General features: G+C 54.1%; 2 protein-coding genes across 5 annotated transcripts in view; one reads left to right on the top strand and one right to left on the bottom strand.

The window, feature by feature from the left end:
- SLC6A20 (solute carrier family 6 member 20) overlaps positions 1–19,255 on the top strand; it is a 30,933-nt gene extending 11,678 nt beyond the window's left edge. For 2 of the 4 annotated variants that reach the window (XM_025885571.2, XM_073901061.1), the window contains 10 exons: positions 271–411; positions 2,050–2,141; positions 4,253–4,480; positions 7,623–7,733; positions 8,548–8,789; positions 9,685–9,847; positions 12,113–12,317; positions 14,061–14,220; positions 16,357–16,522; positions 18,143–19,255. In XM_025885571.2, the coding sequence (XP_025741356.1) occupies positions 271–411; positions 2,050–2,141; positions 4,253–4,480; positions 7,623–7,733; positions 8,548–8,789; positions 9,685–9,847; positions 12,113–12,317; positions 14,061–14,220; positions 16,357–16,522; positions 18,143–18,292 (1,658 nt within the window). In that variant the 3' untranslated portion in view covers positions 18,293–19,255. Of the gene's footprint in view, positions 1–270; positions 412–2,049; positions 2,142–4,252; positions 4,481–7,622; positions 7,734–8,547; positions 8,790–9,684; positions 9,848–12,112; positions 12,318–14,060; positions 14,221–15,264; positions 15,308–16,356; positions 16,523–18,142 lie in introns of those variants that run through there. The other 2 variants (XM_073901063.1, XM_073901062.1) reach the window with 2 other exon arrangements.
- Positions 19,256–24,527: 5,272 nt separating this feature from the next.
- Positions 24,528–27,827, bottom strand: part of SACM1L (SAC1 like phosphatidylinositide phosphatase) — a 51,277-nt gene continuing 47,977 nt past the window's right edge. The window contains exon 19 of the mRNA XM_025885547.2: positions 24,528–26,280. Within this exon, the coding sequence (XP_025741332.1) occupies positions 26,144–26,280 (137 nt within the window). The 3' untranslated portion in view covers positions 24,528–26,143. The remainder of the gene's footprint in view (positions 26,281–27,827) is intronic.

Below are 27,827 nucleotides of genomic sequence, written 5' to 3'. Positions count from 1 at the left end.
GATGTACAAATGGAACACAGATGGATGGATGACAGATGGGTGAGAGGAAAGAAAGAACAGTGGGTTGTGGAACAAGGTGGAAGAGAGTGAAGGCACATGGATGGAAAGGTGGGAGGATGGGTGGGTGGAGAGGTAGAAGGATGAATGGATATGTGGAAAGACTGAAGGAGGGAAGGGAAGGTGGATGGAAGGACATGTGCATGGAGGTTGTGTGGGCTCCAGAGTAAAACCTATCAGTGATGGCCTGGTCTTGGCTCTGGACGCCCGCAGGGAGCTTCCTGGTGCCCTACATCATCATGCTGATTGTAGAGGGCATGCCTCTCCTGTACCTGGAACTGGCAGTGGGGCAGCGCATGCGGCAGGGCAGCATCGGTGCCTGGAGGACCATCAGCCCCTACCTTGGTGGTGTTGGTAAGTGGGTCCTCTCTCGTCCTTGGCCACCTGGACCCCTGTCCGGGATGCAGCAGGGGGTGGGGGTGGGAGCCCATTGGCAGAGCAGCTGGGGCCAAGGAGCAAGCGCAAGGCCTAAGAGAGAGCCCTTGGATGGGTGGACGCACGGCCCGGGAGGGGGTGCCCCCACATGCCTGCTGAGAGGTGCTGGATTTCTTACCCACAGGCCAGCGAGAAAGCGGGGATGCACACGCACTGGGCAGCTGGTGCCACATTGCTTCTCTTCTCTGGGCCTCAGTTTGCTCTTTTGTAAAAGGGAACTAGCTGCCCAGCCAAGGGGCTATAACGCAATGTCCCAGCGGGCTACCACTCTGGGAACTCATCTAGCTAACTGCTCCCTGCTACTTATTAGTAACAACGTCTCCCTCTCCGTGAGCACCTCCTCAGTGCCAGGTGCCAGCCTCATGAGCCCAGGCGAGCTTTGTCACAGCACTGAGAGGCCGCGGGGTGCCGGTCATACCTCCAGTGCACAGAGCCGGAGGCTGCACGTCCCATCCCTCCCCTCCCCCCAAGCCACTTGGAGCTGGTGTCCCGGGCACCGCTCGGAGATGGTTAACCTGCCCTGCACAACCCTCACGTTGCAGGGCTGCCTGGGAGCAGCGGGAGGAACTTTGGGCCGCACTGGCCACAGTCCCTTCTGCTCCACCCTCCCGCCCCCAGACAGGAAGGCGGGCAGGGAAGCGGAGGGTGTTTCGGGAGCAAGGAGGACGTACACGTCCGTGGCCTCCCGAATCATCTCTAAACCCCAACTGCCTCCTCAGCTTGAAGGGCTGTTCGTTTTTGACAAGGAAGCGTGTGGTTTTACAATCTGCCCACGAAATCAATCAAAGGGCTTCTCCGAGGTGGCATTTGCTGCCTAATAGGAAAGATACTGGATGCTTGTGCCAAGCGGGGGTGTGGGCGAATGTTTAACCACCAGCCCTCCAGGAGGGCTGGGGGTAGGGAGAGCCTGGCGGTAGCGTTCACCAATGCCGGTGGTATAAATATTTGCACCGTGGCGGACTGCAGACCCCCCCCCCCCACGCGATGCCCCATGGGGTGGGGTTGGGCGCAGACGCGCACAGTGGCTCCGGGGCGCTGGGCGACCCGTCCCCTCGCCTCCTGACACCCAGCCCCACGCCCCCGCTCCCTGCCGCCACGAGGCAGGGCTGGGCACAAGGGACCCCACTTCGGGGGAGCCCCGGCGGGGAAGCATCGGGGTGGCACTGGGCAGGCTCAGCAGGCCGCTCACGCTCTGTGCTGAGCCCACGTCCGCCACACCGCAGCCCAGCGCTCTCGGGCAATCTCTGTGCCTCATTTTCTCCTCCGGGAAGGGCAGGTAATGACGCCCCCGTGACCACATGGTCGCAAAGACCGAAAGCCCATCAAGTGCTCGGATTGCACCTGGCACTGACGGATGGCAGACATGGCCTCGGCCTTGCTGGGGAGTGAGTTTGCGGGGACGGGCCTGCCCTTAGAGAGGGCCCGCGGGTGCCCGGTCATGGCTGGCCCTCCCTCAAAGCTGTCGGAGGAGGCTTTGCTCTCCTGGGGCAGTCACCCAGGCGTGTCCCCCGCCGGCAGACCCAGGCTGGGCCTCAGCGCCCCTCTGCATCCTCACAGGCCTGGCCAGCATGGTGGTGTCCTTCTTCCTGTCCACGTACTACAACATCATCAACGCCTGGGCCTTCTGGTACCTCTTCCACTCCTTCCAGGTGAGCCGGCCCAGGCCGGAGCGGGAGCCACCCCCAGGGGGCAGCCCCGGGAGGGCGGGGGCAGGGGAGGCGGGGAGGCTGAGCACCCCACGCCAAGCAGAGCCTGGCCTCCACGGGCCCCTGCCATGGTGTGTGTGCGCGCATGCGTGTGGGTCCACGTTTCTGGGGAGCAGGTTTCTAGCTTTCACTGGGTTCTCTCTGAAAGATGTGACCCCACCCCCCACCCCTCGCAAAATATTGAGCGCCAGCCCCGGAGAACGTGTGGAGAGAGCCAGTGGGGAGGGATTCCACCAACCCAGCAAGACGGGAGGAGGCCTTCCTTCTCCTCTGGCTCACCCCCTCACCCCCTCCCTGCTCTGGTCACTTGTCCTTCCAGCTTTCCGACTCCAGGCCGAGCCCCCACTTTTCCCCACAGACCAGAGTTCTCCTAGAAGGACCACTGGCACCCCTGTAACACAATAGGGGCTACTCCCAAAGAGAAACATTTTAAACACGTATTTCTGATGATAGCCGCAGCTGACGCTCGTGGCAGCACATGGGAGGGGGCTGAAAATCGCAGAGAAGAGAGAACCCCGATTCCTCGCTGAGAGGTGCTCTTTGTCTCCAAGCCAAGAGGAGTCTTCCCTTCCGCCGCCCGTGCGCACTGCTTTTCCTCAGTGCCTGCCCTTCACTCTCAGGGACGCCCTGCCCACTGCCCCCTCTCGCCCTCCAGCAGCCCCCCACCCCGTCTCAGTCAGAAGGTCACTGGGCCGATGCCCCACCCTTTTTACCCCTGAACCGGGCCTTCACAGGACAGACACTGTCCTCAAGTTCCAAAAGCAAGGCAGAGCTGGCCATGCACTGTGGACTCACCCCAACTCGTGGGGCCACTCTCTGGAGTACTGGGGCACAGCCTTGAATCTTTGCACCCCAAGGAATGCTTGGGTGAATGACCTCTATAATCGGGACTTGGCATTTACACTCGGAAGGTACTACATCCACGCCCCACTCTGGCTACCCCATCAGCCCTACCCGTTCACCGCAAATGCCCTGTGTACATCCTTGACAGGAAGGACTCTGCTCTGAGCTTAGTTGCAGCCCCTCATCTTCTCCCTGACTCCACAGCCCTGGCCTCTCCTCCACCTTCTGGGCAGAAACAGTAGCTCCTCTTACTCTCCACTCTGGTGACGATTCCTCCTCCTCTGTGCAGATCTGTCATGTATAGTTGGGCAGGTTGTGCACTGCACAACAGCACTCCAACTAAAGAGTTGCCATACACATCGCCGGCGTTACAGATCTGTATACTCATAAAGACAGTTTTCCAAAGGTGGAACCAATGTGTCTTGTTCTAACAAAATCAGAATAATTTGACCACCTTCCAAAGATGAAAATAAGGTTGCCTCAAGAAATGAGACCCATTTTTCTAACTCTCAGAAGTTCGAGGACCAGCAATTCCTGAAAATCACTGGACTGTCCATTCATTCCATCCTTCACCCTCAGTCCCTCTGCTCTGGAGCCCTCATCCGTGTTCACATCAGGCTAATACCAGCCGCAGACACTCACTTACGCTTGCTCTGGGCCAAGCATAGACGCCGGCAGCCTGGCTTCAGGGGCCCTGCTTCTGTCCATCCCACTACCTGGGCTTCCCAGCCTCCTGTCTGACCTTCCCCAACAGTAGCACCAGGGGCTATTAGAGATGCAGATGCAAAGACCCCAGCCTGACCCAGAGGCTGCAGTTCCTGCAGACACTGTGGCTGGAGTCCCCTGGGCTCCTCGCTGCAGAGGTTGTGGGTTCTACTGTCATAGGTGGTCTGGCCATTGTCCGTTTGGTCCAGTCTCTCGGAGCCATGACAGAGCTAGGTAATCCTCAACAAACACCTGTTTGTTGGAGTGTGGAGCATGTGGAGCCCTCGGCCCACCTCTCTTCCACCCCCCAAGCCCTTTCTGTGCCCCTGACCAGCCCTCCCGTTCCCTGTCTGCCTTCAGGTATCAGGCCACCTGTCCTTTGGGGACCAGCGCCCTTCTTCCCCGCCCCTCCCCAAGCCCCCTCTCAGGGCCATTCCCATCCTTCCCACTTGGCCCTCCGGCCTCAGCCCTCACCGGTCTGTATAATGCTTCTTTTGATCCCAAAGGATCCCCTGCCGTGGTCCGTGTGCCCGCTGAATGACAACCACACGGGCTATGACCAGGAGTGTGAGAAGGCATCCTCCACGCAGTACTTCTGGTACAGGAAAACCCTCAACATCTCCCCGTCCATCCAGGACAGTGGGCGCGTGCAATGGGAGCCGGCGCTCTGCCTCATCCTGGCCTGGCTGGTGGTGTACCTGTGCATCCTGCGGGGCACCGAGTCCACCGGCAAGGTGGGGACGGCAGAGCCTCTGCCCCGGCCTGGGCAGTGCCAACGGGAGCGGGGGGAAGCTGGGCTGGGGGGGAGGGTATGGTCACAAATCACCTAGCAGGCCACCAGACAGTGGTACTCGAAGTTGCAATCTTGAAAGGAGGACTTTGCCCCTACCTAAAAAGATGAGCATTCCTGCGCCAGCCAGCCCCACATCCATACCACCCAAGGGGCACCAAGCAACTAGGCAGTGAGTTTTCCCTTCCCTGGAGATGTCCCCAAGACGCCGTAGCTCCTGGCCCTCCAACTTAGCTGCACATCAGTATCATCCGGAGAACTTCTAGAACTCTGATGTCTTAGTCCGCCTCGCCCCCGGGAGGTCCTGGAGTCATCGGTGTGGGGAGGAACCTGAGCATCGGGATGGTAAAAGTGCCCCCAGGTGATTCTAATCTGCAGCCGAGTCTGAGAACCTTTGCTCTCAGCTGCTGTCCATGACCCTGCAGAGCTGTCCAGCCTGACTGATGAACCTTCTCTCCTTGGTGCATCCCCAGGTTTATTCTCCTGTAGGGGGGCGCGGAGATGCTCTTTAATCTGCCCAGTGGAGGATGTGTTCCTGCAGTCTCTGCAGCACCTGGCATCTTTCTGGAGCTGCAGCAGATGCCCTCCGGGGCGCGCCCCATCCTCATACTCGGGCACTCGTCCTAGCCGATCCCCTGAGGGTTGGGCTTGCACCTTGTCCCCGTCTTGCAGGAGCCCTTTATAGTAGAGTTCATTATCCCACTCCCGTGAGGCATTGAGGGGCAGAGGGACCTGCCCAAGGGCACCGACCAGTGAGGGCAGAGCCGGGGCAGACCCAGCTTTGCCCCTAAGACTCCCCATCCTCTTGGTCTGGTGAGCTACCTCCTGCTTGCTCTCTCCATGCCTTTCGTGACATGATTCATCCCAGCTTTTCCCTTCCAAAGGTCCTGAGGCCACCTCTCCTCATTCTCCTGACCACCTGGGTGGCCTCCTCCAACCCCACCGTGTTTCTCTAGAGGCAGCAAGACTACTTGTGATATTTTAGGTACCCTGTGATGACCCCAGCACCGTGCCTGCCCCATGGCCAAGCTGAGGGACTAGTGAATCTTCTCTGGAAGAACTTAGAGCCTGGCAGCTACTCACTCCATCGCATCTTGAAGTTTGGCTCGTATTTTATGCTCATAAAAAAAATGTTTTTTGCGATTTGCCTTCGCCAGATTATTATGCACGTGACAAAAGATCTGAGGGCAGCATCTGTAAACTTGGAGATTTAATGAGGCCATCTCTTTTCAAGATCATTTGTAAATGTGCGAAATGAGGTCATGTCATGCTATGAACTCTTATTTATTCTTACTACTTCCTCTGCTCAAGCCACACCCCCCTCTCCATGCAGAAATACCCCAACAGCTTCATTTATGGGGAAGTAATTCTGTTAAAAACTGTGTACTATTTCCTGACTTCTTCTCTTGGAATTTCTGCCCCCCCGCCTCACTCCAAGAGATGTCATAGATGGGTCAGAAGTGGTTTCTCCCAATGGTGTAGGCTGGGTCACATGTCCAGCTTCCGTGATGGGGGAGAAGTGAGCCCAGAGAGCCTTCCAGGAAACTTAGTTACCTGAGGGGAAGGAGGGAAGTTCCAAGGGCCTGCCTAGTATCCCCTAACTGTCCACCGGTTATGGACATTGGTTACCCCTCTCCAGTTGCCCTCAATGTTCTTAAGCTCACGCCCGAGGCCCTTGTCCTCATCTGTCTCCGTGTCACTCCTGGATTATTTTTCTTGTCAAGTCAGCTGGCTTGATTACTCTGCTTGAGTTACGACGACCTCAGGGAAGAATCAGTGATAAGAGACACGCCCCACCCCTGCCTGTTGTCCCCGGGGGTGAGAGGGCATGAACCAGTCCTCTGGGTGGCCTTGGAAGTTTCCGGGGAGGCCCCTAATGATGCCGCACCTCCGCAGGAATGGAGGGATAGAGGGCCTGGTGAGATCCAATCCAAGCGCCTCTGGACATGGGCCTCCAACCAGACGCCTCACAGGAGGACCCAACCTTCAAGCAAACTGCTTTCGCCAAGAGAATTTTGCAAAACATTTCTGTGCTTTACATAAAGAGGCTCTGGTGCCCATGTGAGTCGGTTCAGAGAAAAAGCGCCGGGCCCGGATGGACACACGTGCGCCCGCAGGTCCCTGTCTGAAGGCCGTGTGACAGTTAGCGTTAGCAGAGTTAGCAGGCCCGGACTGCAAGACTGCAGCCGACACCAGCACGGAAACCAAGGATGCAACGTCGTCGAGCTTGTGATGCCTGTCCGCAGGAAAAGATTTGGTTGACCAAAAATTCTGTTCATGTGCAGTTTTAAAGACCATGAGAGGGAAGCCTTTCATAAAAAAAAAAAAAAAAAAAAAAGCAGATCATTGAATTTCTGTCGTATTTCTGATAGGAACATGGTCCCTACACCAACATCATCACTTTTCCTTCAGGAGCCCTCATGGCCAGATTCCTCTCAGGTCTCAGTTCTGGAGAGACATGCCCTTGCTCCAAGCCCCTTAGGTGTTTTTCGGTTTTTTGGTGGTGGTGGTGGTGGTGGTGGTGGTTTTTGGTTTTTGTTTTGTTTTGCCTTCTAAAGACAATATCAAAGGTGGGAGCGACGGTGCTTTCTGCAGTGCTGGGGCCCCTAGGAAGCTCAGAGAGGAAAGAAGCTGGCCCCCGAAGGGTCTAGCCCTCACACACACATCCTGTGGGCTGCCTTTCCTTTTGGGCTCATCTTACTGGATCGCTCACACGGTCTCTCATCTAGCGGTTAAAAATAGCAGTGTGCTAGGTATACCCAAATCCTTTCTGGAATAAGGTCCTGTCGGAGGGAGGGTGGAAGGCAGAGACCTCGTACCCATTTTCCTCTGGTCCTACTGACGCAGATTTCCTGGTGGTTACAGAGGCGGGCACAGGCATCCCAGCACCCCAGCTCCCCTGCCCAAACTCAGAACCAGTGGTCCTGGCTTTGCAGCCGTCAGTAGCCTGAACGCCTGACACGGGGGAATGTTCTGTGGGGACCACCCCCTGGGGGTCTGTCCCAGGGACAAAGGGGGCCGGTGGTGGCTGGTGTCAGGTGTCCAGGAGGCTGACGCTGCCCTCTGGTGCCCTCTGGTGCCCGCAGGTGGTATACTTCACCGCGTTGCTGCCTTACTGTGTGCTCGTCATCTACCTGGTCAGGGGCCTCACGCTCCACGGAGCCACCAACGGCCTGGCGTACATGTTCACGCCCAAGGTACAGGCTGGAGGGAGGGGGACCTGCCGTCTTCCAGGATGGGTGGGAAGAGGGGGAGACCCAGGGAGGTGGGTGGGAGCCCACCAGGCTGGGGGAGCAGTGTGGGTTACCTATGGGCGCTGGGTCACCTCAGCCAGGCTGGCCCCAAGTCCTGTTCGTTCTGGGGACACTGAGTCTTTCGTCCGCCCGTCCTCCCCGTCCTCCCTGCACCCCAACCGACTGCTACCCGAGCCCCATGTCTGGCCTCCTGGCCCCCCCACTCTCACCTCGCACCCTCCTGGCAGCCTGTGGACTATGTGACTTATCATCCAACCACTTCTCTCTCTCCTGCCTGCTCACCTCCACGCACCCCTTTCCCTACAGGGGTGAATCCACACTCCGCAGGGTATCCTGTGATCCCTCCCCAGCCCACCCACTCCCCTGCACCCCACAGCCAATGCTCAGCCATCGGCAGGGTGTGTGGAGATGGGGGGGGCACTATTGCCTTTGGGACAAAACAGGTTCTTCATTTAGCAAGTCTGGAAACAGAATGACTGTGGCAGCGCCCCCCCTGAGGTGCCCCCCCCACATTCCAAATGGCTCCCAGTGTCTTAAATCACTTCACCCCGCCCTTTTCAATTGCACACGTCCGCGGGGAAAGGCGCTGTGGAGGATGGGACGTGAGCCACGCGTGCTGCGGGCTGCTGGGGAAGTGGCCAGGCTCCCGCGGGGCCGGGGGTCATAGGCACGCTCGGTCCCCCTCACCGGGCCTCCTGCCCCTGCCAGGGGGTCACAGGGTTGGTTCAGCGGCCCCATCCCCTGCCCGGCTTTGCAGCTAGAGCAGCTGGCCAACCCCAAGGCCTGGATCAACGCAGCCACGCAGATCTTCTTCTCCCTGGGCCTGGGCTTCGGCAGCCTGATCGCCTTCGCCAGCTACAACGAGCCGTCCAACAACTGCCAGAAGCACGCCATCATCGTGTCCCTCATCAACAGCTCCACCTCCGTCTTCGCCAGCATCGTGACCTTCTCCATCTACGGCTTCAAGGCCACCTTCAACTATGAGAGCTGCTTGAACAAGTAAGCCCGCCCCGGGGGGCCGTCCCCGCGAGCCCGGGGCGTTGGGTGGCGGGGCCTCCCCCAGGCTCCCAGGGCCGCCGGGAAGGCGAGGGGCGTGAGGCAGCGGCTGTGCAGCCCTCCATCCGGGGCCCCAACCCGGGCACCCCTGCCTGAGGGCTGAGGGCAGTGCGACAGACAAGCCTTGGTTTCTTCCCCGTCTCCCTGACCTCGGAAGTAACCGAGCGCTCTCTGGGTGAGCCACGGAGAGCCCAGAATCTGCTCTCTTCCCCCCTCCCCTTACCCAAAACACGACAAACCTCATCCAGGTCCCGTGCGGGAGTCACTAGCCACACGTGGCTACTGACAGATTGAAATGGGGATGGATTTACATAATTAATTTTTAAAAGTCTAATTAGTTGATTAAATTTTAATCAATTGAAGCGGTTGTGATTTTAAGTTAAATTAAGTCACTGAATTAAATTTTTGTTTAAATTGATTTCCATTTACCTGTAAATGAATTCAAGTGGGTTTCTCAGTTAGACTTGCCACATTCAAGCGCTCAGCAGCCCCCCATGGTTAGTGGGGGCCGCACTGGGCAGCACCGACATAGAGTATTCCCATCATCACAAACTTTCTGTCGGACAGTGTTGGCCCAGACGTGAACGTGGCCTAGCTGGGTGGGTTGGTTTCTCATCTCCGGTCCTACTTGACGCTCCTTCAAAGCCATTCAACCCGCAACCCCCCCAGCCCGCCGGCAAACTTTAAAAGGTCACTGGTCACTGATCAACAGAGTCCCTTTGTTGGAGAGACCTTGCCCGATCAGAGGGGAGGGACCTCTAGCATCCAGGCTTCAAGAGGGTTCCGTGACCGTGGCCTTTCTAATCAGCGAAGGTCCATCTGGTGCTCTGCTCTGCAGGGTGATTCTGCTGCTGACCAATTCTTTTGACCTGGAAGATGGCTTTCTGACAGCCAGCAACCTGGAGCAGGTGAAGAGCTACCTAGAGTCCACCTTCCCCGGCAAATACAGCGAGGTGCTCCCGCAAATGAAAAACTGCAGCTTGCAATCAGAGCTGGCCACGGTAAGGCGCGGGCCAGGTCTCGGCTTGCTTCCCTCCGCCAAGAGCTGCCCACAGGGACAAGTGCAAGCCGAGGAGGAGTCTGCAGTCAGCCTCAGTGTCCAACCTGTGTGTCATTTCCCAGAGGTAGTGACACCTTCCTTGCAAATGCCTAGGCCGCTGTGAGCGTGCGGGGGTGGGGAGACCTGCCGGTTCATACCCAACAGGGGGCCTTTGTCATTAACTTTTGTCCTCCTGAGTCCATCTGTGGGTGCTACCTTTGAGGGTCCCGAGGCCTGGAGCTGTTTCTGTCACGGTCATGCTGGGATCTCTGCTGTTTGGAACTGATCTAGTGATCCTCCCGAATTTGTTCCATGCCTATTTAACTCAACCAAATCTGAAGTTCAACAGGATCTTGACTTCCCGCCCAAACAGAACAAGTACCATAGTGCCCGCTCATCTCGTCCCTCTAGTCTTAAATACCGTCTGTGTCCGCTGTGTCTTTCCCTGAGTGTTTGCCTTTTCACCTGTTCACCATTTCCTCCGGCACCCCAGACATCTTCCGGGATTGTTTTCTCCCTTAAAATGCATTCCTTTAGAGCAGCTTGTTTTTTCACCCCTTTAATCTTAATTCCATTATAATTACGGGGCTATATTCATTCCAGGTGTACCTGTTTCTTGATGATAAATTTCCTTGGGTATTGTCTGTATGCAAATGTCGATATTCAGTCCACTCTTTTGAAAGACTGTCTCTCCTGCGTGGAACATTCCAGGTTAGCAGTTATCGTCTCTGGACACTTCAGAGATGTTTGCCATGTGATTCCGGCTTCCACTGGTTGCTCTTGAAATGTCCTATCCTTCTTGGAAGCACTCGGCTGCCCAGTGCTTTCGCTCTGATTTCTCTGTGCCCTTCCCTTAGACTCTGGTCTCAGCCACCTAAGTGCAGGTGTATTTTTTATTTATCCAACGTGGCTTGGGTGAGGTTGGGCTTCCTGGATCCACGGATCCATGTGTCTTTATCAGTTCTGGAAAATTCATACGCGTTACCTCTTAATCATTGCCCGTACTTCTGTGTCAGAATTCCTTCCAGACCTTCACATCCGACCCTGCGCGTCCGCTCATTTCTCTTTTATGTTTTCCCAACTTCTTATCTTTTTTTTTTTCTTCATCATGGATCTGTTCCGGGGATATGCCTCCCGGTTCCCTAATTTTCTCTTCAGCTGCAAGCGGTATTTAGCTGTTGATGGAGTCTTTCGGTTCAATAATTTGTTAGACACGATTTTTTTTTCCTTCAAATTTGCTTTTCAGGCTAATAGTTTCTTGTGATATGTTTATCTTGGCAATTTTATCTTCTGCTTCTTTGAAAAGATCGTACATAGCTGTTCTGGGGGGGGGTGGCCTTGGGCAGGAGAGTGAAGGCAGTCTGTTTTATCACTGGCACTGTTGAGAATTTGTTGGCTCATAATAACGGTAAAAAGCAAGCCAACTTTAGCAGGTTTCGTTACTGTTTGTAAATTCTCTGCAAAGGATCACCGCCTGTTGTCTGCACCCAGAGCCGGCGAATCCCACTAAGCTCATTGGTATGCCATGCATCTGCCAATCCAACCAACATCTGTCATCTTGGGAATTATTCCCACTGATTCTTTCCTCAGTAGCTTGTCTTCTTGTAGGTTTATAAATCTGTTCGCAAGCTTGCTGCTTGATCCTCCCTGGCGGTCCCTCGGGTCTAAATTGGGGGAGCTTGGCCCCAGAGAGGGCACCCCCCCCAACCTAAGACCTCTTTCAACCCTCTTGGAGGGTTTGTCTTAAAGCAGGAGCTCCAGGCTCTGTTTCCACAGGTCGAATCCCCACCACAGTGGTATCCTCCGTGGATCTGGCCACGGAGCAACCCTGCCCTCCCAGCTCCCGTGGCTCCACCCGCCCACCTCGCCTCCCAGCCACTGAGGCCTCAGAACGCCTCGGTGGTCATGATACTGGAAACAAATTACCCAAACCTTGTTTGACTGTATTTCGTCCAGAGTGGATGTGAGTTGGAGCCAGAGAGGGGAGCTTAGTGTTCCGAAATGACTGAAATGTCTCCTCACACTTTGCAAATACGGGCTCCTGACGGCTCACATTTCTACCGAGCCCCACTAAGCCCGAGGGGCCGGTGTGCGGATGGCAAACCCAGCCTCAGCATGTGGCTTCCCCTGGCCACCCCCCAGGTCCCCCAAGTTGCTTCGCATCAAGTGTGCTTAAGGAGTCCCAAGCCCCTTGGGGGTGTAACTGCTGTCTTCTTACCACGGGCAGGCGGTCCAGGGCACTGGCCTGTCTTTCATCGTCTATACCGAGGCCATTAAAAACATGGAGGTGTCCCAGCTGTGGTCTGCGCTCTACTTCTTCATGCTGCTGATGCTGGGCATTGGGAGCATGCTGGGGAACACGGCGGCCATCCTCACGCCTCTGACTGACAACAAGGTCATCTCCAGCCACCTGCCCAAGGAGGCCATCTCCGGTGAGTGGGCCCATCCATGGGGGAGGTGGGGCTCGGGGACGGCCGGGCCTGGGGCGCAAGCAGATGAGCTGTGTGCTCGTCAAGGTGGCCACCTCCCGGCGGGCCTGCCGTGGTCTCCTCCTCGGGGCCATCTGGGACCTGGTGCACGTGATTCGCCCGTGCCTCTGGTTCTCCATCACGGGGAAGCCCAGTGGCCACCCCAGGCTTGGGGAAGGCCAAACCCACCAACATGGTGCTCAAAACTCTTCAGGCTAGGAGCGAATCTGCCTGGGTCTTTGTTTCAAACGAAGTATAACAATTGTAACATGTACATTTCTTAAACACGATCTCAATGATTTTTACATGTTTCCACCCAAGTAACCACCACCGAAGTCAAGATGCGGAGCATTTCCAGCACCCCCGAGAGCCCCTCCCCACCCCTTCCCAGTCAGTATGCCACCTCTCTCTGACTGCTAACACTTTAGGATTGTTTTTCCCCTCTTTAATTTCATATAAATGAAATCACACCGTTTGTGCTCTTTGTGTCTCTTGTCTTCACCAAACTCTGGGCGGTCCACCCCATTGTTGCCAGTGGCCGTCGGTCTGTCCCTTTCCCGCCTGCGTGATAAAAGATTCCCTATAAGACGACGCACGCCGGGGGGCATTTGGGTTGCTAGGGAAGGAACCTGTATTTCTAACCACCCCTCTCCCTGCTTCATGCCACCATCCATCTGCTCCATCATCCTACCTGGCGGTGTCTGGGGGACCCAATGGCCCCGACCCCTGCCCCACGATGACGCCATCCCACCACATCTACAACGTCCCTTCTCCCAGCCCGAATCCCACCCAGCTCCCATCCCATGCCCTTAAAGTCCTGGCCAGCCAGGTAGAGCTGCTCACCCTTTGTCAGCGCCCTCGAGCACTGAGCATTGCTCCTCGCCCCTGGTCTCTGTAGTTGCATGATGCGTGCTGTTAGCTCCCAGCCAGCACGTGGCCCCTTCTCCTGGTGTGTCCCCGCAAGATGGCACGGGGGCTTGGCGACATGGTGTGGCGGTGGGAGGGGCAGGCGGGAGCTTGAGAGTCAAATACTTTGTGGGGTCCCTGGAGGTGTCAGCCAGTGGAGACTGGGACAGGAACCTGGGCTCTGGAGGCAGAAGGGCCTCCGTCTGAACCCCGACTCCACCACTTCCATGCTGTGGGATGTTGGGAAAGTTCCTCTCTGAGCCTTGGGTTTCCCGTCTGTGAAAGGGGGCTCCCCAGGCTATTGGAGCCAAATGCATGACACGTGCCAGGGGCATGTATAGTGGGGAGCTGGGTGAACATTCCTGTCTTCCCCTCCCCTCCCTGCCCCCTCTTCTGGCCAGACGTGAGTCCTCCCTAGGAGGTCCTGAGATGGGTGCCCCGATTCACCTCCCATAAGCTCAGAGGCTGAGTTGTTGGGGTAAACAGCATCACCAGACCCACAGGCAGGGTGGGACCCCCCCCCACTTCCCCCAGACAGCAGTGCCCACAACTTTCTCTTTTCCACTGAGCTTGACGCCCCCTGCAGGACAGCTCCCTGAATTAACATCAGTGACTTGTGCAGACACACACTCCTTGGGACACCATTGTTGCCCCCTGAACACACACACCTGTGGCATACACAGGCAGAAAGGCCAGTCCATGGCCGCGTCCCCTTGGGGTCTGTGGCTCCACTGGGGCACAGGAAACTGGCTGAATGGGTGGGCGTCTCAGGCAGGTGAGCGTGTGGTCTTGTGGCCCCAGGTCTGGTGTGCTTCGTCAACTGTGTCATCGGCCTGGTGTTCACCATGGAGGCCGGCAACTACTGGTTCGACATATTTAATGAATACGCTGCCACACTGTCCCTGCTGCTCATCGTCCTGGTGGAGACCATCGCCGTGTGTTACGTGTACGGGCTGCGGAGGTGAGGAGGCCCCGCCCCTGACACCTGCTGGGGGGACATGCCCACGAAAGCGACACCCCACAAAGAAAGCGGCCCCTTCGTACATGCATTTCACTTTTCTCTTCCAGCTTGGCATTTGCTTTTCCCTTTGCCCAGCTAATTCTCTGCCTCGTTCCCAACTTCAACCAGTATCTCCTCTCTCCGCTTTCTATATTTTAACTTTTTACTGTGGGATGTTCGCCTGTTGACCCTGCAGCGGCTCACTGGGGCAGGGAACCGTGCCTCCAGGCACTAGACACTCTGATCATCGGTAAACATCAGTATTTTTCGAACATGCTGACCAAAGTCCAGTTGATACACCCTAGAAAATGTGGCAAATTCAAGATGTCAGGTTCTTGATCCCAGGGCATGATACAGCACTGGAATGTTTTTAAATCTCCCCCAGATGATGCAGTGTGCTGCTGGGCTGAGACCAGGGGTCTAGAGCGGCTTCCAAACTTGAGCGTGGAGGGCCGGTTCCGACACTGACCGCTGGGCCTCACCCCAGGGCTCTGATTACATAGGTGCCGAGACTGGTCCAGGGACTCACGTTGCTAAGGAGTTGCCGGGGGAGTCCGGGGAGCTCAGTCTGAGAACCACTGGTCTAGAGAGCCTTGCTGCCCTGGGTGTGGTCCCAGAGTAGCAGCCTCAGCATCATCAGGGAGCTTGTTGAAAATGCGGGGGGATCTCGGGCCGCCCAGGCCCACTGACTCAGATCCTACCTTCTAACATGGGAGGGGCCCAAGGCACATTACACTTGTGGGAAGCACTGCTCAGAGGTGAGCCGATTACAAAGGTGTGTCCGTGTTGCCCCCCACCCCCCAGTCTTTTCTGATCCTCCCAACTGGTTTGGGGGGGGTGGGAGTGGAGAGGACCAGCCATGACTCTAGAAACCAGACCCGTTGAGCCACGTTTCCCACCGTGTCCCTGGAAGCTCTGGGGTCCCCTGTCACACCAAGGGACTTCCGTGATCAAATAATTTCGGGACATCATAAGTTAAACAAAACCAACATTTCTTTCCTATAGGACTTCTTGGAGCCTTGAAGACCATTGTGAATCTCAAAGAGGGGTATAATGTGTAGCATTTCCAAAACGTTTTCGGTCAAGAAAGACTTCTTTTGTATCCATCCCTCCCATTTGCTACCTATCGAAGACATTCGGGTTAGAGTGGACTCATTCTCCCTGTTTTCTTGGGACCGAGGGGTTTCCCGGGATGGGGGACATTCGGTGCTAACACTGGGGACGTCCTGGGTCAACGGGACAAGTCGGTCACCTAGGAAATTGCAGTCTAGAGGGAGAAACAGATCGGTCCCCTGCGACGGTAGGTGTTTCCCAGGAAAAGAGGTTGAGAAAAGAGGACCAGGGAGGTGCCAGGGCCCAGGGGAGGTGCTGGAGAAGGGACACAAGACCATGCAAAGGGGTGGTGCTAAGTGGTGAGGGCCGGAGGGAGGGAGAAACCCACGGTGTCTGGCAGAGTTTGTAATGTAAGGGGCAGGATCCGGGAATGGCCGGGAGAGGGCAGACCCTCTGCTGGCCCAGGGGACAGCGCCATCTAGTGACCGCTGAGCAACAGTGCCACGTCACCCTTTCTTCGGCAGCCCGCTAGCTCTCCCCCCCACTTCTCTCTATCCGGGAAAGGGGCGGGGGGGGGGACGGGGGGGGATGTGAAGGAACAAAAGAACGTGTCGTCTTGAAAATCCCAGGTATTCACATGAAGCACAGGAGCCTTCGTGGCCCGGAACCCGGGGTCCAGCCAGGTCAGCAGCAGCTGGAGGTCTGCAGGCTTCTGTGGGACAAGCCCCAGGCCCAAGTGTGGCAAGTGGCCGTGGCTGCAGCTGGTGACCATCTCGCCTCAACCCGCCCCGCCCCTCTCCCTGCCCACTTCTAGCGCCATGGAGAGCGGCCCGCTGGTTTGCTGCCCTGCTTTGTGGCGGCCTCAGCCCCTCTCCGCTCCCCACCCCGCACACCCTCTCCCCGGAAGGCATCAGAGAGGGACCCCGGAGAGGTGATCGTCGGTGGTGCGCAGAACAGAATCTTCCTCAGCAAATGGATATGAAAGCCGGGCCCCCCTTGCCCCAACAGCATGGATAATCCACTTTCTCCCCATTTTCCAAATAGATTTGAAAGTGACCTCAAGGCCATGACTGGCCGCGCCCTGAACTGGTACTGGAAGGCCATGTGGGCCGGCGTGAGCCCGCTGCTCATCATCAGCCTCTTTGTCTTCTACCTGAGTGACTACATCCTCACGGGGACCCTGCAGTACCAAGCCTGGGACGCCGCCCAGGTACCCTCCGTCTCAGGGCCCCCGGGCTCGCTCTCAAGCCCTGGCTTTACGTTTGCTGAAACCAAAGACCCATTTCCCTGGTGTGGGCAGGTTATTTGTCACGACACGGAAACATCACCCAGGCATTGAAAAACACTCAGCCCAGGAGAGCAGAAGTGAGCTCTGGTTTTTCTACAGGTGCTCCAGGAAAGTGAGTAGGATTCCCTCCGGAACTTCCCAGGGGGCCTTTCCGGGAGGCCGGGAGAAGGTCCCCTGCACGGCGCTGGTTCCCAGCCCCGGCAGCACTCTCCTCCTCCGCCGCCGCCGCCGCCCCAGGCCCTCTGAGCTCTGTCCACTGGGCCTCCTCGGGGAAGGCCGAGCGAGCCTGGAGGGCCGGGCCCCTGAGCCCTGGAAGGGACACCGCAGGGGCCTGAGGGGACCCCGTTAGCAGCGGGGTGCCACATCCCGGCAGAGCCCGGCTCCGCGTGCAGCTAGAACAGAACAGGCTCGCTCAGGGCAGCAGGACAGTGTGTCAGAGTCTGAACAGCCAGCCCGGGCTGTCCCCTACACAGACGCGCTTTCATAGCGAACGTGACCGATGGCGGCCGAAGGCGCCCCCACCCCTGGTTCCGGCGGCTGGGCCTCTCCAGCCGTGGCCGGGGGACCGGGGAGTCTTCCCCAATCCATAGCAGCCTGATACTTTTGTAAGATGCAAGGACAGGGAACCACTTGAAAAGTGAAATGAGAAAAAGATCTATAGAATACAAGCTCCAATCACTTATTATATTCAACAGACACAAGATGAAGCTGTCAAATTGCTCCAACAGCTTCTAAATGTCACCCCGCCCCTCCCCACTTTCTGCACTGGTCAGGACAGAACAAAACAAGAGACGAGACGAGCAACCAAAAGTCTGTGGGCTGGTTTCCCACACCACACTCTAAGCAGCGTTTTGGTTTACAAACCATGCTTGGTTGACAGCAAACACCCGCTTCCCCCGGATGTAGCTGTTCCGTGGCTCCCTCCTGGAGAGGTGACCTTTATGGGCTTTTTGGCCTCATTTCTCATCAGCTTTAATGCGTGTGCATTCAGGGAACCATCCAGGGACTAAATCCAGAGGTTCATCAAGACTTCTGACTAGGGCTGTGCCGTTCAAGAGGGTAGCCAACAGCCACATGGGGTGATTCACATTTCAATTCATTACAACTCAATCAAAATTAAAATTCAGTTCTTCACTCTCACTGGCCACATTTCAAGCGCTCAGTAGCGCCCTGTGTCTGTGGCTGCCATGTTGGACAACACCGATATGGAACATTTCTACCCTCACAGAAGGTTCTGTTGGACAGCACTGGGCTAAGGTTAGCCCCCTTCCATGCAGGGGCCCCGCACGGTCCCTCAAGTGGAAGGCCCTTGATTATTCTTGGGGTGACTCTACAGGGGTAGTGCCAAAATAGTGGCTGTATGCACGATGGGTGAGGTGTACGGAAGAGAAAGAAGGTAAGGGGGACCAGTCGGCCCAGCACACTTGCTAGTGAGCTGCAGAGCCAGGGGGCCCCAGACAACCCCACTGCACACAGCCTCTCTGCCAAGCCACGCTCAGCCTGCAGCAGCCCCTCCTGCTGACCCTCAGTTTCTCCTTTCAGGGTCAGCTTGTGACCAAGGATTACCCCCCATACGCCCTGGCCGTCATCGGGCTGCTGGTGGCCTCCTCCATCATGTGCATCCCCCTGGTGGCCCTGGGGACTTTCATCATGCGCTGCCTCAAGAGGGGGGACACGCCCCCCGTGGCCTGAGGACTGGGCTTCTCAGAGACCGTGGTCAGCTGCTCCCTGCCCTGCAGCTACGATTTACAGGTGGCATCTCCTTTAGCTGCCTGTAAAAATATTTGCTCCGGAAGTACTCAGCCCGTCGTCTTCCTGAGTCCATCAAGAAGAATTGTGGAGGAAGAAGGCTCCCTCGGGAGGACCCACACCCACCCCCCCGCCGAGTGGCCCCTGCTCCCCTCTGCGTCCCCCCAAGGTCGCACGGTGCTGCCTCCTTGTCACCAGAGACACGGGCTTTTCAAGGCCAGTCTTGAAGACAATTGCTTTCTTGACTCTAGGCAAGTCCTAGGATTAAGACCCACTGTGAGCTGAAATTTGACTATAATTTTTATGGAATAAAATTTAAGTGGTCTTTTCCTTCTGAAGAAATCCCAAAATATCAGAGGGCAATTGTTTTTTTAGATCGGTTGGAAAGGAGGTTTTTTCAAGTGCCTGAGATGACAGATCTGAATGTCACTGGTGTGAAATCAAGTTTTTTTTTTTTTTGAGTCATAGTGAATATGCAACTGCTGTGTTCTTCACTAACATGACTGGCCATGCAGAAGGGAGGCCTTTGTTGGGGTCCACGAAGGGGGTCACTTCTGTGATCTGAGATCTCTCACAGTGGGTCCAGGCCCGGTCCCCCCAATTACAGCACGCAACTCCAAACCACCTGAGCAGTCCGTGCAGACAGCCCCTACCCCGGGGTGTTGGAAAAGATGCCAGAGCCACGTCCAGGGTGAAAGTAAATCCAACTTTCCCATAGAAGGTGTCATATTTGGACATGGTGGCCAACTCATTAGAGCAAAGACCATGAACATCACTTACAATCCATTTTAAATTATTTGTACATAAGTTTTCTAGAGTGTATGTAACTCAAACAGAGCCTCTTGTAACTGAAGACACCGTATTTATGATACAGCATCAGTGCACCGTGCCCACGTCTCCTGAGTCTTTTTTTAACCACAATAAGTAGGTCAAGGTCATCCCCAAGCGGATCCGGCCCCTTCCTGCCCTAACATTCCGTGCTTCCTCGACATACAGGATTCAGGGAAGTTTCTTTGGGTAGATTTGTACAAACATCTTCGAAGACACTCATGTGGGACATCAGTTGGAGGGTTTTTTTTTTTTTTCTCTACTTCGTTTTCATGATCTAAGTGTCCTATATAACAAAAATAGGCGTTAGGAAGGACTTCTGCCTTTTTTTATAGCCATCTTATCAATATTTTGCAGCTCCACCTCACGGCCAGTTATAAAAAGGTTGCTTGCCTTTAAAATGTGTGCACCAGCATTTACTAGCCACAAATACCCAGTCCTCTGATTTCTCATCAGAGGGTTTAGTGTCGACAAACCTTACCCACCAGGGCTTGAGGAGTTGGGCACACTCAATGTCAAATACACGGCTCCTGAATCCCTACAGAGAGGACCCCCTGCCCCTGAGCCCACAGGCATGGTCACGGTCTTAACAACCCTGGCCACCCCTCCTGGGGTCCGGCATCAGCAGGGTTATCAGCCCCAAATGCCAAGCATCCTCAGGACCGTGGAGGCCAACACTGCCCTCACTCATTCCTGTATTCAGTTACTATGTGTCACTGCTTCTACCCCCTGGCCGCCCATCCGAACCACCTGTGAGCGAGCCTTGACATCTCCCCGTGCCCACCCAGGCCCCGCCCGGAGCCAGCCAAACCCGAGGGCCAGGGCCCCACAACATGTCGTGCATTTAGGAATATTTACATCAAAAATGACCTTGAAACGTTTGAAAGCATTTTTGAGCCCTTCAATTGTATGGAAAAGCCACTTCTGCAGAATAATTTTTGCGCCCCAAAGTCGGACAGATGAAGTCACGCTGTCCTAGAATAATGTGCTCGAGATGAAAAGGCCTCAGGTTTTGATTCAGTTTTATTCTGGTTTCTGTGAACTTCATGAAGAGCAGAATAGTTCTCAAGCATCCTCTTGAACCCGTAGTTAAGTCCCGTCTCAAAAAATCCTTGGTTGACCGTTTTCTAGGTACTGCACGAAAGTGGTCATCTGGTGTTCGTCCACCCTCCTCCCAGAGGGCTGGAGGGAGAAAAGGGACGCTCCATCCCTGTCCACGTAAGAGTCACCAGGATGCCACGGCCAGATCGCGGGCTCCAGGGAGCTTGCTATTAATGCTGGAGACATAATGGCCCTTGGCTTTGCTCTACGCAATCAGGGAGGGAAACAGCTGGGTTTTTAGCAATTGTCCTCATAAATAAAACCCTACACTGGCTGTGGTTTTAAGAGCTCTCTCTTCACACAAGATTTCCCTTCATTATGTAAACAGAGGAGCTGATTCGCAAAACATGGCAAATAAAGGAGGATCCACCCAGCGTCTTGTTTCTGTCACCTTCCCCATGTCTCCCGCATGGAGCCAGCGAAGCCACACTGATGCGGTGTACAAAGACCCTCACGTGATGGTTAGATTCCCTAAGAAAAGTCAGAAAAATTATGTCTCCCTTGCTGGGTGTGAAACAGGGTGTGAGCTCAGAATCTTCTCAACCCCGCTGAGAGGTGTCCTGGGCAGCCTGCCCGTTTCAGGGTCTCTCTCTGGCTGAGGCCACGAGAAACCGCAGGAGGCATGAGTGTGCCCTTACAACCGTCCTGGGAGCAGAGGGGGCGTGTGCAAACTATTGTGTTCGACCTCTGCCCGAATTCCGTAGAAAGATTAATCTGTGGCTGTTCTACTTGACAGGAAAGCTGGGGCAGAGAATTAACCACCACCCCCCATCAGTTTCAACTCGACATTAGTCAGGGGAAGAAAAATAAGTAACAGATTTAAACATCCACTTGTAAGGCCAAAATGTTACTGACAAATAGGAAATTCTTAACCAGAATGTCTTGACCAGTATCTGACACAGGCACCACCTCTTCCTGACTGTGGCCCACCTGCATAGTATCAGCCTTCAATGAGAGCACCAACTGGTGCATTACAAACCAGTCCCAGGGTAGGTGCTAGGGACGGTGCTGAACAGAACGGACACGGTCCCTGGCCTTCATGGCACTTACATTCTGGGAGGGAAGAGTGACGATCATGGGTAACAAATGAGTACAGACTGCGATCGTTTCTAAGAAGGCAAGAAATGGGTCAAGGGAGGGTGTGAGAGGGATACTGCTTCAGTCAGGTGGTTGAGGAGGAGCTTTGAGGACGGAATGTCTGTCTAGGCAGAGGCAACAGCACGTGCAAAGGCCCTGAGGTGAGAAAGAGCAGAAAGGAGGCCAGTGGTTGGAATGGGGGGAATGATCGGAGGTGGGCTTGGAAGAGTGGGCAGGGTCAGGTCAGTAAGGCCTTGTGGGCCAGGCAAGGGGGCTTAGATTTTCTTCAAAGAGCAACAGAATCCCACTGAGGGTTTGACATGGGGGCCCTGCCCTGCATGATCTGTGGGAGAAGATTTATATAACACATATAACCAACAAACAATTCTCTAGAATACAAAGAAGTTTACAACAAATCAAGAAGGACAGACAGTCTAACAGAAACTGGCAAAAGACCTCAACAAGGCACAGAACGGGAACACCGATGACCAAAAAAGGAATGGTGAAAAGATGCTCAGGCTCATCAGGGATTGGAGAAATGCCAGAATGAGATACCACTTTATACCTACCGAAGAAAAACTTAGGAAGTCTGGCATACCGAGCGTTGGTAGTCACGTGGAGCCACTGGGCATATAAATGGCACAAGCCATTTAGAACATGATTTCATGTTATCCTTGTACATTTCTGGCTCCTCGTCCTCCTACCGGGCAGAGAACAGGGAGAAACACACTCCCACGTGAGCCAGGAGGCGTGGGGAAGGCACGCAGCCGTATGGAGTGCAAGAGCTACCAACCAGAAACCACCGAAATGTCCATCAGCCTCAGACCGGAGCGCATAAAAAGGGAAGTGTGATCTATAAATCCGGATGAACACGGAGACTGTCGTAAATTCATTCACTATAAACAGACTGGCAGGAAGGGACGACAGCTGGGACCACCACCACGGATGAGAACCACCAGGCTGAGTGTGCACACAGTGACACACCTGTCTAGGGATACACAGATGTACTCGACTAGTAAGGCGTGCGGGGAAATGTGAAGCAAGATGAGCAAGCAAGGCCTGTGCTAACCCCTCTGGGAGGACGCAGGGGTGGCCCTGGGAAGAACACGGGCCTCCGCAGGGGCAGGGCCTGATCGCCCCCATTCTGTTACGGGCCCCTAAAGCACAGGACGGAGGAAAGCGGCGAAGCTTTAGACTGAGCCGCGGTACTGAGCTTCTACGGCAAGGCGCCTTCTTCCCTAGCGCTCCTTCCCCGGAGGGCAGGGAGCCCAGAGCTAGCCAACAGTGGGGAGGTCCTTGCACACTGCAGTGTCTGTCTCCTCCTCCAGCCTCCCCACCCCCTCCTGCTTCCACTTCCTCTCTCTCCCCGCTCCCCTGCCGCCCACCCCTCTCCCAGGTGAGAGCAAGCGGCTGGTGACAGAGGGCCCCGGCCTCGGAGCCACCTGGCCGGTGCCAAGTGCAGCAGGGATGAGCGATGCCCACAAGGCCCTGCCCAGACTGCAGGGTTCTGTTGAGCAGAAATGGTTATCGCCGTTCTGCGCCACTGCGGGGCTAGTTTGCCATGCAGAGTTAGGTTACCAGAAGCCGTCGGTCCTGGCCTAAGCTGCACCGCCTGGCAGGAGGCCACCGGGCTCTCTGCGGCACCAGCCCGGAGTCTTGCTCCTCACTGGCTGCGGTGGCCGACTTCTAAGATGGCCCCAGGGATGCCCACCTCCTGGCGCTCATGCCCCCGTGTGGTCCCTCCCCTCCCCTTGCGTGAGCTGGATCCACTGACTGGTTTCGGACCCACAGAGAATGGCAGACATGATGGGGCGACACTTCCGAGATTAGGTCATGAGAAAGACTGGCATTTCGGTCTTGCTGGCTTCCATGAGCCAAGTGGCCATGCTGGGGAGCCTCACGGGGCAACGGACATGGAATTCTAAAAACTTACCATAACATATCCTTATTGGGATACTTTTCTTCTGACATCGGGACTCTTGGATGATAAAACCCCAAGAGCCTGGTTTGTTTAAGCCACTTCCCCCGCCACCCCCAGCGCACCTCCAATTCCAGTCCTGACACCACAGAACATCCTAGTCTGTCAGGACTGACGAACCTGCGTCACATACCTCTGGGGACCGGCCCCACCCCTCCCACCCCCACCCCCTGGTCCCAGAATCCTCAACGGGACAAAGCTTTGTCATTCTGGAGCTGCAAATAAGAGCACAAACAGACGCCATGGGTAACACACGGCCTAGTATCTCATTCGTACTGAAGGATATATAACCAGGTGATCAGAGCGTCATTAACCTTTCTTTTTACCCCATGGAAGGAAGGAGCTAGAGGTTACCAGGCACAAAACACCAATTAGCGTATCGGAGGGAAGGACAGAAGGTCACAGGGGTGGGTGGTAGAGAATTCCTGAAAACCCCTTCGCAGGAAGCCGCTCATGTTCACCAGCCTGGGCAGGACAGGAAGTTGCTAGAGCCCATGCAGAGAGCCGACACCGGGGACGGGCCCGACACAGCCTGAGGCGGCTCTGCTCGGCTCACGAGGGGGACGGCAGGCTCCACATCCCAACCCCCAGGACTTTCACCTCACTCCCCTCCACGTGGCTGGAGGCCTCCCAGGTGCTTCCCCACCTTGTCACGGACACATTCCGTGGCCCGAGAGATTGCTTTCTAGTAAGCGACACTGTCCCTCTGCCAAGGTGAGACCTGGATCATAATGAAAAACTTAACTTGGGGGAGGGGTGGGATGCAGGGGACATCTTTTTATGGACGTCACACTTTACTAAATATTTCCCTGGTTTTATCTTTAACTAAAAAATAATTACACAGATGAACACAATTTCTCAAGTGATAACTGGAAAGTAGGATTTCAGAAGCTATGAATTTTCTTGCTTACTTACACTACTTTTCTATAAAGCCCCTGCCTGCACTGCTTTGTGTGAGTTCTAAAATTCTAAAATAAAGGGGCGCCTGGGTGGCTCAGTCGGTCTGCCTTCGGCTCAGGTCATGATCCCAGGGTCCTGGGATCGAGCCCCGCATCGGGCTCCCTGCTCAGCGGGAAGCCTGCTTCTCCCTCTCCCACTCCCCCTGCTTGTGCTCTCAAAATCTTTTTAAAAAATTATAAAATAAAAAAAGAATATCCCTTTCAAGACAAAGTATAGGAATGATACCAACGGTGGTTAGAAAAGAGTATGACATTTATTTTCACTTACGGATGTACAGTACATGAATTTAGAAATCACAGCACAGCAGGGCTCTGAACACGGACACTTTAGGTTCTAACAAGACAGCTTCAGTCCATCCACTGCGGAACAGCTACACGAGAGGCTCTCACTTGGTCTTTGCTGTGGTTGTGGAAGTCAGGTCTTCACATGAAATGCCCGGGAGCACTTGAGTAATATATTACAGTAGACATGAACCACGTTTCAAACATTTCATCTTTGGAACAAATTATGCTTATTTACATGTCAAGGATAGGTATTTCTAATTACTTACCCTACTGGGAGTTTTAATGACTGATTTTAAGCTACAGAGGGCTTCCAGCTATTCTCCTTTTGAGTTTCTAGAAGCAACGACTCTTACTAATGTTTATAAAAAATAATGTTGGAAAAAAAAAGTCATGTTGAAATAAAGGCGCTTGGAGAGATATTTAAGGACCACTATTGAAAAAAACTGTACATATTTTCAAGCACAACACAAATATTGTAGCAGTATTTAATCGGTTTTAAAATAGTGGCAAGTATACTAACACTTTTCTAATATTTAAACTTCATAATTACAGTTTGAATATACAGTCCAACTTATAATTAGAACTATGCACAGCTTCTAAAGCATATTTTTCAGGCTTGCTTTTGCACATAAATTAACAATGAAGTTGGTCCTTGATTTGGAGAACTCTAACTACCGGGAAGCACTAAATTTCAGACACTTATTGATAGCTAATAAAAACCTTTACAGAGTGAGAAGGGTCGATGGTGCCATGCGTGGAGCCTCCCCAAGGCTCGCGCAGCTCGATGAATGAACCCCAAGGGAACACCACAGCTGGGAGGGGGAGCCGACCAGCTGAGGGTCTTTTCCACGCTGCGGCAAATCCTTAAAACAGAGGCAGCTTTGGACCTTTAGCATAAGACACAGACTTTACATTCTTTGATTTCATTTACACCTTTTAAAAAAGATAAATCCTATCTGAACTTCTTCTTTGCACTCCAGTTCAAGCTGAACTCAGAAGGCAGCCCAACAGAAACCCCAACAGAACGCCAGACCTGGCTCCCTTCTCTGGCTAACTACCTGACGTCTACAAGAGACTCACGCAGCATCAACACAGGTGCGTTAGCTTATCACTTAGCTCTTAAGAAAAGTCCAAAGATGTGTGGGGCAGTCGGCTTGCGAACAGCAACTGCTTCTACAGTGACAATAAGGAAACTGAGCTAGAAAAATAATTTTACCATTTTAAACAAGGAAAGAAGCTAGAGTTCTTAAATATATTACTTATTCTGCAAGAGTTGATTAAATCGACAAGGAATAGATTCCTTCTGTTCCAAGAGCTGGATTCAGGTGACCTTTTAATTACAGAAGAGCTTCCAATTATAAGGAGAGCCCCCCAGTAGGGAAGAGATGGTCAAGGCAGGAACACCGGGCCGACTGCAGGTCCTCCTCCCCCGACACGAAGCAGAGGGCAGGCTTCTGGAGAAAGGCTTTCAAAAGACCTCGGGCTGACGTGGAAAGCGGGTCAGTAAAGACTCCAGTTCTGCATAATGGAATCTTCCAAGCCAAGCCGCTTTCCACAGACACAAATTCAGTCCATCTTTTCTTTCTGGACCAATCTGGGAGCATCGACAAAATCTTTGCCATTATAAAGAATAATGAAAAATGTTCCAATGCTTGCAACTCCCCAAAAGAACACATAGGCCAGTGTTTCTGTCCAAGTGTCACCTGTTGATATTAAAAAACAAAGAGTTGGAGCACCTGGGTGGCTCAGTCAGTTAAGCGTCTGCATTCGGCTCAGGCCATGATCCCAGGGTCCTGGGATCGAGCCCCGCATCAGGCTCCCTGCTCAGCGGGGAGTCTCTGCTTCTCCCTCTCCCTCAGCCCTTTCCCACTGCTTAAGCTCTCTCTCTCAAATAAATAAAATTTAAAAAAAAGAGTTGATAAATAAAAATCATTTTTTTAAAGATTTTATTTATTTGAGAGAGAGAGAATGAGAGAGAGAGAACACGAGAGGGAAGAGGGTCAGAGGGAGAAGCGGGCTCCCTGCTCAGCAGCAAAATCATTTTATTGAGGGGTGCCTGGGTGGCTCAGATGGTTGGGCATCTGCCTTTGGCTCATGTCATGATCTCTGGGTCCTGGAACTGAATCCCACTTCGGGCTCCCTGCTCAGTGGAGAACCTGCTTCTCCCTCTGTCTCTGTCCCTCCCCCCACTCATGCTCTCTCTCTCTGTCTCAAATGAATAAATGGGACCTTAAAAAAAAATCATTTTATTGATCCCAGATCCAGCTTTCAGCTGCTTAGCAACATTAAAGTCTAGTGTTTAAACATTAAAATTTAAAGTTTAATCTTGAGAACATCAAAGTTTATCAGTACATCTACAGGAAAAATACAAGAACCTCTCAATTAAGGTTTGAACAAGTGGTTCTTGAACTCTGGCTGGCATCAGAATCCTTTCCAGGGCTCGATAAGGCATCAGCTGCTGGGCAACCCCGGAGATTCTGACTCGGCAGGTCCGGGTGGGACCTAAGAATCTGCATTTCTAACAAGTTCCCAGGTAACACTGACGCCACTGGCCCAGAGGCCACAGCATGAGAACCATCTGACTGTTCTATGTGACATCACACAAATAACTAACGTACTTTAAGATTAGGTACTTTCATATTAGAAGAAGCTATTAGTAACACATTCGCCACAATCAAAATGCCTACACAAAAAAAATAACTTTACAAAACATACATGCTTCAGAAAAGCTATGTATGAAAGCGTATAAAACAAAACTCAGGAACATATTTTAATGCTCTACTTCACACAACTCTCCCGATCGGCATTTTTTTGCAACATCTAGAGTTCGTGAAGGTTAGCAGGAGCGGGAGAAGATCTACTTTGTTCTACTCCTCACGCAGCTGAACCGAGTGCTTCTGCCCTCCTGCAACAGGGCCCCCCACACGGAGGAGGGGACAGCGGGAGAACAGCAGGCTCCGCGCTCTTTCCTCGTCGGCTGTCGGGAGTTCACGCTGCCTCACCCCCCACTCTCTAAAACCCCCAAGTACAGGCTACAAATCCGACACTCCGCTATCCACACATCACAGCGCTCGTCATCTCACGGCAACGAACTGACACGCGGTGCTGCCATCCGCGGCGTCAATCTCTTTGTACGCAAAAACACAGACAAATTCACGTGATCGCGAATGTTCACACCTTTGAGGTTTTAAAATTCTTCTCGGACAAAGAAGAAACGCAGTTCCTCACAAGCCCAACCGGGGACCATCCT

This window comes from Callorhinus ursinus, unplaced genomic scaffold (genome assembly GCF_003265705.2).
Source record: "Callorhinus ursinus isolate GAN/ISIS: 27379988/994484 unplaced genomic scaffold, GSC_fseal_2.0 scaffold15, whole genome shotgun sequence".
In the NCBI taxonomy this organism is placed as follows: Eukaryota; Metazoa; Chordata; class Mammalia; order Carnivora; family Otariidae; genus Callorhinus; species Callorhinus ursinus.
The sequence above is the reverse complement of the archived record's forward strand: the minus strand, read 5'-3'. Positions and strand labels throughout refer to the sequence as shown.